Here is a 14,008-nt window from a genome sequence, read left to right on the forward strand (position 1 = left end):
GTTGCAAAGTGTAATACGTACCTAGCTACTTTCCACACTGGCGACCGACGGCCTACCAGACCAGGAAGGGATCAGGGAAACCTGCTGGCTGCGCTTGGTGCGAGGTGTGCAATCAATATCAGGCACATGCGTTCGACCGGCAAAAACCGATTCCCGTTTTTTGGACGGGAAATTTGAGTCCGTCAGTTCAGTAGGTGCTTCGTAATTGCATAAAATGTGACCCTGGTCTTTTAAGCCTTACCGGAGACCGGTTGTTGTAACAACAAATCGATTAAATGTTTCGACATTTGATGCAAAAATCTGAACGGGGCTCGGGTTTGCGAGGGATGGTTGAAATTTGACCCGCTTAAGACGTTTTAATCCGAAAATGCGCACTTTGTGAGTGGCGGGTAGGAAAACTGATGAACACGGAATGGCAAAGGTGCTGGCTTTCTGAAATGGATCGTTTAGATTACGTTTCGGTTGGAAGCCATGTGAAGATGGTCATTGTTGAATATTTATTGTCAATGCCGGTGGGTTCTGTAGATTTATTTCATCTAATTGGCCTAACATGTAAATTATGAAAATTATTACTTATAACTGTTTAAATTATTCTCAAATGTTTATCTAGTCTGGTCTGGTCTATAACAGCAGAACAACAGAATCGATCAGATTTGCATGAGACTTTGCATAATTGTTTGTTATGGGCAATAAAGTGTTTTAGTGTTATATGAAAAAAAAAGTCAAAGTCTGGAATTTCAAACGCTACCCCATGGAATGGTAGTTTGCGGGGTCAGAAAAAAACCCTGACGAAAATTGAGAAGTAATTTGGTTCACGGGAACTCCTTGTTCGAACGGCTTGAAGTTTGTATGGGGAAAAACGACAAAATGTGTGGAGGAGCGAGCCACTTTCACATTCGCGGCTCTAGGTGGCGCTGTAGTGGGTCGATTTTCTTCGTGTACAAAATGTAGAACCTTTGAAGTATTGGGAACATCTTGGCTCAAGACCGGATGTGAATCCGAGCTACCCTCGAAAAGTTATTAGCGTTTCAAATGAACACCACCTGCCTTACTTTTGATGAGGGCCTAACGCGCTTTGTGCGGTTATTATTTTTACGAACAGGCATACGAATAGCAATCTTTGCATAGGTATGACTTTTTTGTTTAACCATGAAATTGGCTGAAATTTTTACAGCGCGTAGAAAAATATTCGAAATTATGTTCTACTAAAAACTGGAACAGATTTGTCAAGCGGTTCCGGTTTTATTCCGGGTTTCCTAGAAGCCATCGGGGGAGAAAATATGCCAGTCGTCTAGAACAAGGTGATGCTGGAAATCCACAGCAACAAGCATCTATGGGTAGTGCTGGTTAATATTTTAGCAATACCAACCCACAACCTGGTTATACATACTGATTGTCCACCGGAAAGCTATCCGGTGACCCTTAACCTTAATTTTTATGTTATGTATTTTTGATCAAAGTAGGCCTTGGTTATTCTCTGCATCTATATGGAATGTGGTAAAATTGTGGTTCTTTATATATCAGCTGGCCATTGGCTCCCAGTGGTTGCCAGATGGTCTGCCAGAAAATTTGGAAAATCTGTGAAATTAATTGCTGTGTAAATTTGATATATTTTTATATATTAGCTGGTAATTGCTTCTAAGTGGCCACCGGAGGGAGTGTACCCCATAAGGCATAAATACGTTAGGCATACGGACGTTAGGCATAATCGACGTTAGGCATAATGGACGTTAGGCATAATAGACGTTAGGCATAAAGTCATTAGGCATAAAGTCATTAGGCATAATGGACGTTAGGCATAATATACGTTAGGCATAATGGACGTTAGGCATAAAATACCTTGCTGCTGTGCACCATTACCATACCATATCGTGTGGCTTTGCTACTTGTGCTATTTCAAGTCGTAGTTTTATTCGTTATTTTTCAAAAATATTTATTTCTTGACCAAGTTTTTCGTTTTAATCATCCGGACATTATTGTTAAAAAATTGTGCTCGTAAAGTAGTTATTCGAAGTACAATTTAACTGTTTTTTGTCCGCGCAGTGCTGTGCTATAGAGTTGTTTTTGTTCATTCTTCACCTACGTGCTAATGTTGAAACAGCACTCAATCATCCTGAGCTTGTTTGTCATCACCGTCCTACCGCCAACTTTTGTTCCTGCAAGAAGTCTAATTAAAGGCGTTTGACCGTTCAACTGCCAGCATGGAGACAAATTGTGCCAAGTGCTCGTTGGAAATTACTGGCATTGAGTATGTGACCTGCCGAGGATACTGTGGCAGTGTGTTTCACATGACGTGTTCCGGAGTGTCTCGTGCCCTGTCTGGTTACTTCACATCCCATCGGAAAAACCTCTTTTGGATGTGCGATAAATGTGCGGAACTTTTTGAGATTTCGCACCTCCGATCCATCACCAATTTGGCAGTTGAAAAATCACCGCTGCTTTCTCTCACGGAAGCTATCACGAATTTGCAGACGGAAATTAAACAGTTGTCATCAAAGCCTGTCCGGTCAATTCTGCCACCTGCTGTCAACCGATGGCCAACACTTGAAGCAACTCGACCATCAAAACAATTTCGTGGATCCGACTCTGTGGTGCCTAAAACATCTGAGTGTCAGTCTGGTTCAAAACTGTTGGGTCAGAACGTCATCTCTGTACCTACATGTGAAAAACCGGCGGCAAAATTCTGGCTCTACTTGTCCCGTATCCAACGTGATGTGAGCAACGAAGCAATCTCTGAAATGGTGAAAGCCAACCTGGAACTCGAAAATGAACCTGATGTTGTGAAATTGGTCGCCAAAGGAACCGACACCAGTAACATGACCTTTATTTCATTCAAAGTCGGTCTAGACCCAGCTTTGAAGAAGAGAGCTTTGGATCCGTCATCTTGGCCCGAAGGAGTTCTATTCCGTGAATTCGAAGATCACTCGGCTCAAAAATTTCGGAGACCATCTGGTGTGAATCTAACACCCACGCCAGTGACACCGCAGACGACGTTTGCAGCAAATCAACCGATGGATGGACCCCGGGACGCGCAAAAATAAGCATTTTGGAAGCCTCTTATCCACTCAGCACAGTCGCGCCGATAAATGGTGAATGCAGTCGAAGTCGTCCCGGCCCTGTGTCTGATGTGCGAGAAGAGGTCTTCCAGCTTGCTTGTCTAGGCAAGTATCAACATAATTTTCATAATTTCCTGCCTGATGATGATTCCCTCCTCAGATCACCAACTTGTTCTGCCGGGAGTACCTCCAGCCAACATGGACAACGTCTTGAACGTCCCCTACCTATGTCGGGACGCGCCGAAAATTCCTACACGCCGGCATCTCGTGACAACAGTTGTGGAATTGCTGGTGACAACGATGTTTGGCTTTACTTCCAAAACGTACGTGGTCTAAGAACCAAAATTGACGACCTGGTTGTAGCGGTATGTGATTGCAATTACGATGTCATCATATTGATAGAAACGGGCCTTGACGACAGCATCAACTCACTGCAACTTTTTGGTACTGACTTTAATGTATTTCGCTGCGATCGCAGTGCTCGTAATAGCCAGAAAGCGAAGTTTGGAGGAGTGCTTATTGCCGTGGCCAGCGTTTACAAGTCTGTTGAGATAAAGAATAATAATGGTAGTAACCTGGAACAAGTAAGTGTGTCTGCCTGTATTCGCGGAAAGCGGTTCGTGCTTTGCGCTGTATATATTCCTCCAGATCGTAGTCGGGACGTAGGTGTTATCGATGCCCATTTAGCTACTCTTCGTGAATTACGTGATGCAACTCCAGATGGTGACCTTTTGCTTGCTTGTGGTGACTACAATCAACCACACATAGCATGGGATTGTCGTGATGATGGAAACTTAAACCTTGATCCTTCCACGACGTCTGCTGCCAGTGCTGCTCTGATAGATGGAACGAGCTTCCTGAATATCCGGCAATACAACTCTATTCGCAATCACCTGGGGTGCATCCTAGATTTGGTTTTCTGTGATTCCGATTGCAACATTGTAGTTAACGAAGCGGTGTCCCCATTGCTGGCTATTGATTTGCATCATCCACCGATTTTATTCTCCTTACCAACTCAATCCGATTGTGTTGACCGTGTGGAATCCCCTGATGCTGGTGAACATACGCTCGACTACTCAAAAATCGACTTCGTCATGCTCAACGAGTTCCTGATGAGCTGTGATTGGAGCAGTATTCTGGCAACAAATGACGTCAACGATATGGCAGCACAATTTTGCAACATAATTTGCAATTGGCTCACCGATAACACTCCAAGACGAAAACCTCCTATATCTCCTGCTTGGAGTTCTCCTCTCCTGCGGCTTTTGAAACGCGATAAAAATTCCTGGCAGCGTAAACTTCGCCGACATCGAACTTCTGAAACGAAACGCAACTTTCATCGCGCTTGCAACGCCTATCGTAAGCTTAATTCAACCCTATACAAGTCATATGTCTTGCGTGTCCAGACCAATTTACGTAGAAATCCCAAGAGCTTCTGGAAGTTTGTGAACTCCAAGCGAAAATCGTCGAATATTCCTTCATCCGTATTTTTTGGCGATTTGGAGTCTACTTCTATGCTCGAATCGTGTGATCTATTTTCCCGCCACTTCAGTTCTGTTTTTTCGGATTCAGCCGCCAACGCAGATGAAGTAGAAAGAGCGGCTTGCAATGTTCCTGAGGGTCTCATCGATTTGCGTACATTTGTGGTTAGCAATATGTATGTCGTTAAAGCTGTTAGGAAGTTGAAGAAATCTGTTTCACCGGGTCCTGATGGTGTACCTGCAATCATTTTTTGCCGCTGTGTTGCTGTTTTAGCTGATCCCCTAGCTCGCATCTTTACCGCTTCGTTGCACCAAGGAGTTTTCCCCGAAATATGGAGACATTCCTTTATGTTCCCTGTCCATAAGAAGGGCGACAAACGTGACGTGACAAATTATCGTGGCATAACAAGTCTATCTGCAGCTTCAAAATTATTCGAGATCATTGTGAACGATGCTATCTTCTTTCATGTCAAGAGCTACATTTCAGCAACGCAACACGGATTTATGCCAGGACGCTCAGTTACATCAAATTTGCTGAAGTTCACCTCAACATGTATAAATCACTTGGAAAATAGGGTTCAAGTAGATACCGTTTATACCGATCTGAAAGCGGCATTCGATTGCATCGATCATGGTATTCTTCTTCGGAAAATGTCTCGCCTGGGAATTTCGGATGGTTTGGTTGATTGGCTGAAATCATATCTTTCCAACAGAACACTTCGTGTCAAGCTGGGTTCGTGCACTTCATCACCATTTGCTGCAACCTCCGGTGTTCCCCAGGGCAGCAATTTAGGACCATTGCTGTTCACAATCTTCTTCAACGATGTGACGCTCCTCTTGCCGAGTGGTTGTGTGCTCATATACGCCGATGATCTCAAACTATACATTGTTGTCAAGAACGTCGAGGATTGCCGTCAGCTCCAAGCAATGTTAGATCAATTTGTTGATTGGTGCCGCTTAAACAAGCTTTCCGTCAGTATATCAAAATGTGTGGTCATGACATTTAATCGCACAAGAACGCCAATCGTATTCGATTACTCAATTGATGGATTTGTACTAGAAAGAGTAGAACAAGTAAGCGACCTAGGTGTAATGCTGGACCCTAAACTTACGTTTGACTTACACCGTTCAATGGTAATCACTAAGGCTAATCGTCAGCTTGGTTTTATATCAAGAATCTCAAGAGATTTTTCGGATCCGTACTGTTTAAAAGCACTGTACTGTTCACTCGTTCGTCCGATTATCGAGACTGCATCTATTGTTTGGACTCCCTACCAACTTTCCTGGAACATCAGAATAGAACGTATCCAAAAAACATTCATTCGTCGAGCATTAAGACAACTTCCTTGGAGAGATACACTAAACTTACCTCCGTATGCTGAGAGATGTCGCTTGCTAAGCATGGACACGTTACAACGACGGCGACAAATTCAACAGGCAACATTCGTCGCGAAGTTATTAAGTGGTGAAATTGACTCTACCCACTTACTCTCTTGCTTGAACTTTCGTGCGCCAAGCAGATTTCTACGCTCAACGTTCCTATTGCGTCAAGACTCACACCGCTCTTCTTTTGGACAACATGAACCTGTTACGAGTATGATTCGCACGTTTTCTACAGTTGAAGAGTTGTTCGAGTTTGGGGAACCTGCTGCTCAATTCCAGAGACGTATTATTAACTCCAGATACATTTAGTATTTGTTTTGGCTTATGGTTCATTAAGACTTATTGTCAGATGGATGTATTAAATAAAAAAAAAAAATAAATAAAAATCTCTAGAAACCTGTTTCGAGCATGGTAAACAATGCTTAAATTAGGCTAAGCGTTGAATAAAAAATGGTACAAGTTAAACAAGCATAGTTTATTTAATAAGTACAGGAATCCATTATTTATCATATCACAAGTGACGTAGCTACATAGTTACTTAGATCCAAGATTAGTAGCGATAGCGATTAAGTAATTTGGCAATGAAAATTCAGCATAGTTTTGAACTATATCTTTAAATCAATTGCACCTAGAAATAAACAAAAAATCACACATTTATTGTAATATATTCTTACACACATATTGCAATTGTCAAAGAAGAAAAGGTTTTCCTCAAAGAACAACTCATGAAATAAAGCATGGTAGATTCTGTGATTTTTCATTCAATAACGAAAAAACAGCTAAGGTTGAATAAAATATGATGCCAAAAAACAGCTCATGAAATGAAGAATGGTGAATTCTGTGATTTTTCATTCAATAACAAAAAAACATACCTGCTGCTTCCAGGATTTCCTGCCATACTTTTCGATACAACGATTCTGTTTTTGTTGTCATCAGAATGAAAACTACCGGAACCGTCTGCTGATGTGAGGGAGCGATAGTTCCATGAACAGTGACGACTTTCCGAAACAAACAAGGAACTGTGGCAAACGTACCATCTGTAACCCAATAGTTTGCCTGTCCAAGACGTCGCATGTTTTCATGAGTTCCAAAAATTAAGGCTCTTTCATTATTGTCACCGAAGTCAGCTATCAATAGACGGTCCCCATTATCATCCTTCTGAAATTCATGCCTAACGTCCATTATGCCTAACGTCCTTTATGCCCAACGTCTATTATGCCTATCGTAAATTATGCCTAACGTCCGTATGCCTAACGTCCGTATGCCTAAAGACCATATGCCTAACGTCGTGTACCGCTCCGGAGGATCTGGAACATCTGTAAAATGTATTGCTTCGTAAATTTGATCAAAGTAGGCCTACATTTTTCTCTGCATTTATATGCAATGCGGGAAAATGGGGTTTGCTAATATGTTAGCTAGTCATTGGATCCAAGAGGTCACCAGATGACCCACCAGAAGATCCTGAAAATCCGGAAGAATGATTTTTGTGTACATTTGATCAAAGTAGGCCTTGATTTATTCTGATACTATATGTAATGTAGTAAAATTGAGATTTTTTTGATTTATTAGCTGGCCATTGGCACCAAATGGTAACTAAATCCGGACCATCCGTAGAACTGATTGCTATGTTAATTTTATAAAATCAGGCCTTGTTTTTTATCTGCAACTAGGGTTAACTACCTCATTTCCGGCCTATTAAGCACAACCCGCACTTAGTCTTTTTTTAATCTAGCCCAGTTTAGCACCAAACGGAATGTTATTATTACTGATGTCTTTCAAATTTATTTACCTTTCCGCACGTACCGCAAGATTTGAAAAAGAGAAACCAATTGTTGAGATGTTGTCAAAAGTCTAACACTGCTTCTTGACACCAAACTCGGCCTACGGATTCTAAACTCGGCCTAACGCATTGAAACGCCATCGAAACGCCAATGAATTCACATCGGCCTATCGGAGGAAGATGAAAATTGATTCGGTCAGAGCGTTTCTTTTGTTTTGGAAATAATGGGTGCAAACCTTCATACCACGCGTTCTCATTGACTTCGTTCGGTAGCTTATTTACTCAAGTATCGTAACAAACGCATATTTGACTTGTTAACTCTGAAATCATGGATTTATTTGAAGTATTCTGCTCGATAGGCCCAAAATGGGCGATTAGGCCGAAGTAGTTCTCTACCCTATATGGAATGCACTAAAATGACTATTTTTGATATATAAGCTCGGCATTGACTCCAAGTGGTCTCCGGATGACTCACCGGAAGATTTGTAACATCCGTAAGATTGAAAATTCATGCCCTCTCTTAAAAGAGCGCCCATAATTGTAATTACGGGAAGTGCATACAAAACTAGAGTAGGAAATATTCCTGAAATTTTTTAAATATTCCTGAAATTCATGGAATTTACCATAATTTCTCGGAAACTCTTGGAAGTTCCAGCAAATAATTATTGGAACTGCCCTGAAGTTCTCTGATTATCCTTCAAGTATTTGAAATATCCCTGAAAATTGTGAAATTGCCTAAAAATCTCTAAACTTCTCTGAAATTCTATGGACTTTCCTGAGGATCTCAGAACTGCAGTTTCCGGAAATTCCCAGAATTTCTAGTTAAGTTAATTGAAGCATGAGCAGCGTATAATCCTGGATCAAAAATTTGGTCGGAGGTAGATACCGAAGATGTACATCGATCGATGTGAAAGCTTCAAACATACGGAAACTTGTTCAATTTGATCACAGTTTACTACAGACACCGCTGTACACTGCAGACTAGTTTTTACTGCAATTAACACACCACCACCTCTAGTAAGATTGCTGGTGGACTCACTACGATCGCAGCAAAATAACGAGAAATCTGACATCAGTTCAACAACGCTTATGTCTCAGTGAGAACGACCACATCGTAGTCACAACTGGATAATCCTAGCTTGAGTTCGGTCGTTTTGGTGCGCAGACCTCTTACGTTCTGGTAGTAGACGGACAGGAAACGCTGTGGCTCCGATGCTCCACCGTTGTTGCTAAAACAGTTGCTTGTCGAAATCGTAGAAGCTTGTCCGTAAGAATATAGAGTTCGTCTAGTAGGCGCTATCGATAATGCTGCAACTGGAATTGAACAGAGTATCAGGAGGGGGCAATTGTACGGACGGAAGATACTTGCCTGGAAGAGCAGGCTGGAAGACCCCTTCCTTAGCCACAGACACAGCACCAGGACGGCTGCGACGGCAGGAACTAGGATGATGCTGCCGTTGTAGAAATAAAGCGGTAGTATGATCGGTCTCGACTGTTCTGGGCGAAGAAGGAGCTTCCATAGTGCTTTTTGACATGCGTCCCGGCGAAGAAGGTGGTGGTTGATGAGAAGTTTGATGACTGCAAACGTTTCTTGGAGGGTTGCTGAAATCCGAAGTTTTGTGAGAGAGCGAATCCATGAATGAATTCATACCATAATTGTACTTGCCTGACAAGACAGGCTGGGTAACCCTGTCTCCGAGTTCGAACACAGGACCGGGACGACTGGGGCTGGACCTGATGACATGTGGCTCGACAGTGCCGAAAGGATAAGGGCCACCCGTAGAACCTGTTTGATTGCATTCCAGGCTGACATCTATACTGGATGATGATTTCATGGCAGCTTTCGGACGAGATGTAGCATAACCGTTTTTTTTTAAACTATGGTCAAATTCACAAACAGTGACTCCATCTGGCCAGTACAAAGAATCACCCACTACATTGGATGCAGTTTTGCTAACGATCACGTTGAAGGTAACGAATGAGAGATCCTCCATACTTTTCCCGCGTGGAACTAGCTTGACAACTTTAACCGACGCAAAATCGTTGATATGTTGTTTCACGTCGTCCTCTTTTTGGTTTGGGGTAAACGGGGTCACGTAGAATGCTTCCAAATCGTCAGGCGTCTGGCCCGATTTTGTAACGCTTAGAGGTCCAGTACTAGGCCTTTTCCAGCGGGATGGTTCCTGTTCACACTACCGGGCAGGGTAATAGTACCACTGGTGAACTCGCTAGCATTAACAGTGTTCAGCTGGGTGCCATAATTACCAGTTTCTGGTGTTGATTCAATCGGGCTGGCTAGCATTAACAGTGTTCAGCTAGGTGCCATCATAACCAGTTGCTGGTGTTGTTTACTACAACAAGCCTGTCGGGTTGATGGGCAACTGTGCTGTTAATCTTATCCAAGACTTCGAAAAAAGACGTCTCATCACAGGATCTCGAACGATTGATGGGAGCAATAGTGTCGTCGAGATTCTGTTCTGGGCGATCGATGTTTTGGTGGAATTTTGACTGATCGATCGATTGGCTTGAATATTGAAACTTGGTTAGTCCCACACAGGTATGATGAAAAATCAGACCACATGAACCGCTGCCCGATTACCTTCCCAGAATTCAAAAATAGCGTGCAAGCTTGGCAAATATCCATGTTGTTGAGAGAGTAAGCAGATCACAATTGGTTCACGGTACAATGCCTACGACGGTTAGGATGCGAAAGCGCCTAGATGTCGCTTCGGGATGTAATTTTCTGCGATAAGGAACAAAATTAGCAAATTTTACGAAATTCTGAGAACCACTATATCGTTTTGCTATGGAATGGATACCACTTGGTTTGCGTTGACCAGAAAAGTAATTTAAATTTATCAAAATAACTTACATGGAATTCAAATAAAAGTTGTAATGGACAAATTCAGCTCTTTTCTCATAGTTTCATGTATTTTCTTCCATTGCAGCACGCGAGCCCTGTTCCGGATGAACGATGTTCACGCTGTCCAAGCTGTCCAATGAAGATGGTCCATCACCCAATGGTAGCAGCGGTAGCAACAGCAATAGTAACAGCAGCGGAAGCACTAGTAGTAGTAGTAGCACCAGTCCCGGTCCCTCTGCCTTCGACACTTCGGCAGATTCTTCGGCGGCCGCTGTTACCGCATCCAGTCCCTCCGCGTGGAATCTTGAACTTGACCTGCAAATGATCGAAGAAGACATGCAAGTGATCGACACGATCGATCAGAGCTATTGGAATGGGAAATTTGTACCGCCACCGCCGAGGCCTCCCTTTCTGGAGGAGTCGATTGCACCCGATGGGCTGACCACGTGCGATCTGTGCAGCTGGGCCTGGCAGGATAAAGGAACGCTGTCCCTCGACGGAGCAATAAGTATGTTTAAATCGACTCGAGGACAGTTTGGGTTGCTAGTTGTTAAATTAGAGGAAATTTTCTCCCCCACAGATACCAAGGAGTTTAGCTGGACGTTTACGCTGGTCGTAGTCTCGCTCACATCGGCGGTGCTCGGTGCCATAATTATGATAGTTTTTCTTAGATGTAAGAGGTAAGCAACTTACTCATCTTTCAATAAGAGTGTAGAATCAAAGTGATTTTCTGTTTCTAGGATACGAACCAATCAGAACGGTTTACGAACGCTGTGCTTCGATTCGAGTAGTAACAAGGATACAGCGGGACTAAACTTTGACAACCAAACATCGAAGAATTCGACTAACGGGTCGTGTAGTCCGAGGAGTACGAACTCTGGACTTTGGACGTGGTTCAGCAGTCGAAAAAATCTAACTACGCCGGATCAGCTGGTCAACTCCCATACACTGCCAGTGGAAAATCACTACACCCACATGGATGACAACAACTACAATCCTGTCCAGATAGACGAAGCGTCCTACGCCGAAGTGGGTAACGAAATGGGTCCATCTGAAACGAATTCATACAAGTCGAGCTCCGTGCATCATGTGAGTAGCGTGTTAACTTCGATTGAACGGTAGACTGATGTTCATCTATCATATTTCTTGACAGGGAGGCGATAACGACATTCTGATTATGAATTGCCCTCTGCCAGCGATTCCGACCGGATCGCACAGCGGAGGAGCTAGCGGTTCTGGCAGTGCATACTACTCAGGACTGCTCAACAGTGCCAACATGCCCAGAGACGAGGACGAAGACGAACGGCCTTACGAGATCGTCGATCTGAAGGAAATGTCCTCGCCCCACAAGAGTCACAATGTACAAAGTCACTTTCTGAACGAGACTAACAATCTGCTGACCATCGAGAAGCACTCGGAAGGTCTACCAGAAGGAACTATTTCAGCGTCCGATTACGTTTAAGTTCCACATTTTAATTTTCTGGAATGTGCTTCGCGCTAGCTTAAGTTCACTTGTACAATATTGGTTCAAATTGTTTAAAGCGACAGCGATTTAATCTCAACTTAGAATGATCTTTTGTGAATATTATTTCCGTAGATGTGTGCGTATTTATTTGAAAACAAAAGAACTTTAAATGTAATTTAACGCTAAATTATTGATCCACTTCAGAATATTAGCTAAACGAACAAAAATCAACGAGAGCTTAACAAATAAGGGAGAAAAGCCACGTGAAAGCAATCGACTGCAAATAAGTCTGAACATGAAACATTCCGTCACAAAATTGTCCAACAATGCACCCCCTTCCATCTCCCTCTCTCTTAATACGTGTAGAATTGTGTGATCCTTTGTAGCCTTAGAAAGACTCCAGACAAGTAGCAAAAGTAGCAAAAAGTTGTATTTAAATGTGAAACATTTTGATATTATATTCTATACGAGCGGAAACAGCGAGGTCGAACCAAGCAACAGCGTAGAAAACAAAACAAAAAATGTAACGATTTTACAAGTTTTTACAATTTAAACAACAACAGACAAGAGAAAACCCTGTACAACCTAGTCGTAAGTAAACGAACGTATTTGTATGATATATTTACGCCCCAGCTCCAAATACTCTCAATCTCTCTAGCTTTAGAAGAAAATCGAGCAAAGCCTAGCGAAATGTGCTTCAGGTGGAACCCAGATTGACCATTTTAGAACACATCATCAAGCCAACACATGAATTTAAAATAAAGCAGTGAAATTTTCAATTAAATTGAGCAAAAAGCTTTTTGAAAGTGAAATCACATTGTTCGCCTGTTTTCCATACTCGCTACTATCCGAAATTCCACCCAGTAAGTAACGTTGGTAGATCACCTTTTCGTTGTGCGTTACTGGTGTAAGATCTATCGAACTCCGGCCCTAGGCTCTTCTTGTTGATGGTTATGAGACTCTGTTTTGGGATTGGAAACAAGAAAAGGTTGCATGGTCAAATATCAGTATCATCGTCTGTTTTTGTCGCTAAAAAGATCTTCTTTTTTTATTGTTTAGAAGGCGTGTTTAAATGATACGGAACATCACAATTGAATGAGGATTAATGTAATCCACGTAGACCAAAGTTTTATTATTTTTAACCCCTCCCTCCCCTAGTAGACTATAAAAGACTTTTCTGAAATCCCTCCTCCCCTCTCCTAAAGCATACGTAGACTTTCATAATTATGAAACAAATTCAAAATCGGTGAATTGTCTCAGATTATATTGTATTCATAATTTTAAAACGATTTTTGCAAATAATATATTCAAAATACCAAATAATTTTGGTATTCATGACAGATACATATTTCGACTACAATGTGCAAAATTATTTAAGTGGGAGTTTTTTGATGAGAATATAGAATATTCCATCATCACCTGGAGCTTTCATATTTTGCAACTTTTTGGTTATAGACCTTACTTCGTCCAAATCAGTCCCCCAGGAATCATCAAAAATATTTTCCTGAGAGAAAATATTCAGATAATCCCGAGCAACCTGATTCTTAATAGGGCTAGTAAGACCCAAACTGAAATCATGGGAACTCTCGAATTGCTTAGCAAGTTTCTGTACTTTTTCCAAATTTGTGATCAAAATTTTACCACCTTCTTTAAGCGCTGGAATAGGCTTTTGAGGTTTTTTCAAAATTTTTGTGAGTTTCCAAAAGGGTTTGGAACTCGGGTCTAATTTAGAAACATTATTTTCAAAAGTTTTGTTCCTCAGGGCAGAGAATCGCTTTTTAATTTGTTTTTGCAAATCCCGCCAGATAACGTTCATGGCAGGATCGCGTGTTCTTTGATATTGTCTCCTACGGACATTTTTAAGACGGATCAAGAGCTGAAGATCATCGTCTATTATAATTGAATCGAATTTAACCTCGCCTTTTGGTACTGAGGCAGCTCTTGCTTCAACTATAGAAGTAGTCAGAGATTCAAGAGCAT

General features: G+C 42.0%; 1 protein-coding gene across 2 annotated transcripts in view; it reads left to right on the forward strand.

The window, feature by feature from the left end:
• Positions 1-12,847, forward strand: part of LOC135698130 (uncharacterized) — a 158,412-nt gene extending 145,565 nt beyond the window's left edge. Inside the window, exons 3-6 of one of the 2 annotated variants that reach the window (XM_065218014.1) lie at positions 10,649-11,071; positions 11,123-11,243; positions 11,304-11,652; positions 11,717-12,847. In XM_065218014.1, the coding sequence (XP_065074086.1) occupies positions 10,675-11,071; positions 11,123-11,243; positions 11,304-11,652; positions 11,717-12,025 (1,176 nt within the window). In that variant the 5' untranslated portion in view covers positions 10,649-10,674 and the 3' untranslated portion in view covers positions 12,026-12,847. The remainder of the gene's footprint in view (positions 1-10,648; positions 11,072-11,122; positions 11,244-11,303; positions 11,653-11,716) is intronic. The other variant, XM_065218016.1, reaches the window with a different exon arrangement.
• The last annotated feature ends 1,161 nt before the right edge of the window (positions 12,848-14,008 follow it).

The sequence above is a fragment of the Ochlerotatus camptorhynchus genome, unplaced genomic scaffold (genome assembly GCF_037179485.1).
Source record: "Ochlerotatus camptorhynchus isolate MF236.1 unplaced genomic scaffold, CSIRO-AGI_Acam_v1.1 ptg000082l, whole genome shotgun sequence".
NCBI classification, from domain to species: domain Eukaryota; kingdom Metazoa; phylum Arthropoda; class Insecta; order Diptera; family Culicidae; genus Ochlerotatus; species Ochlerotatus camptorhynchus.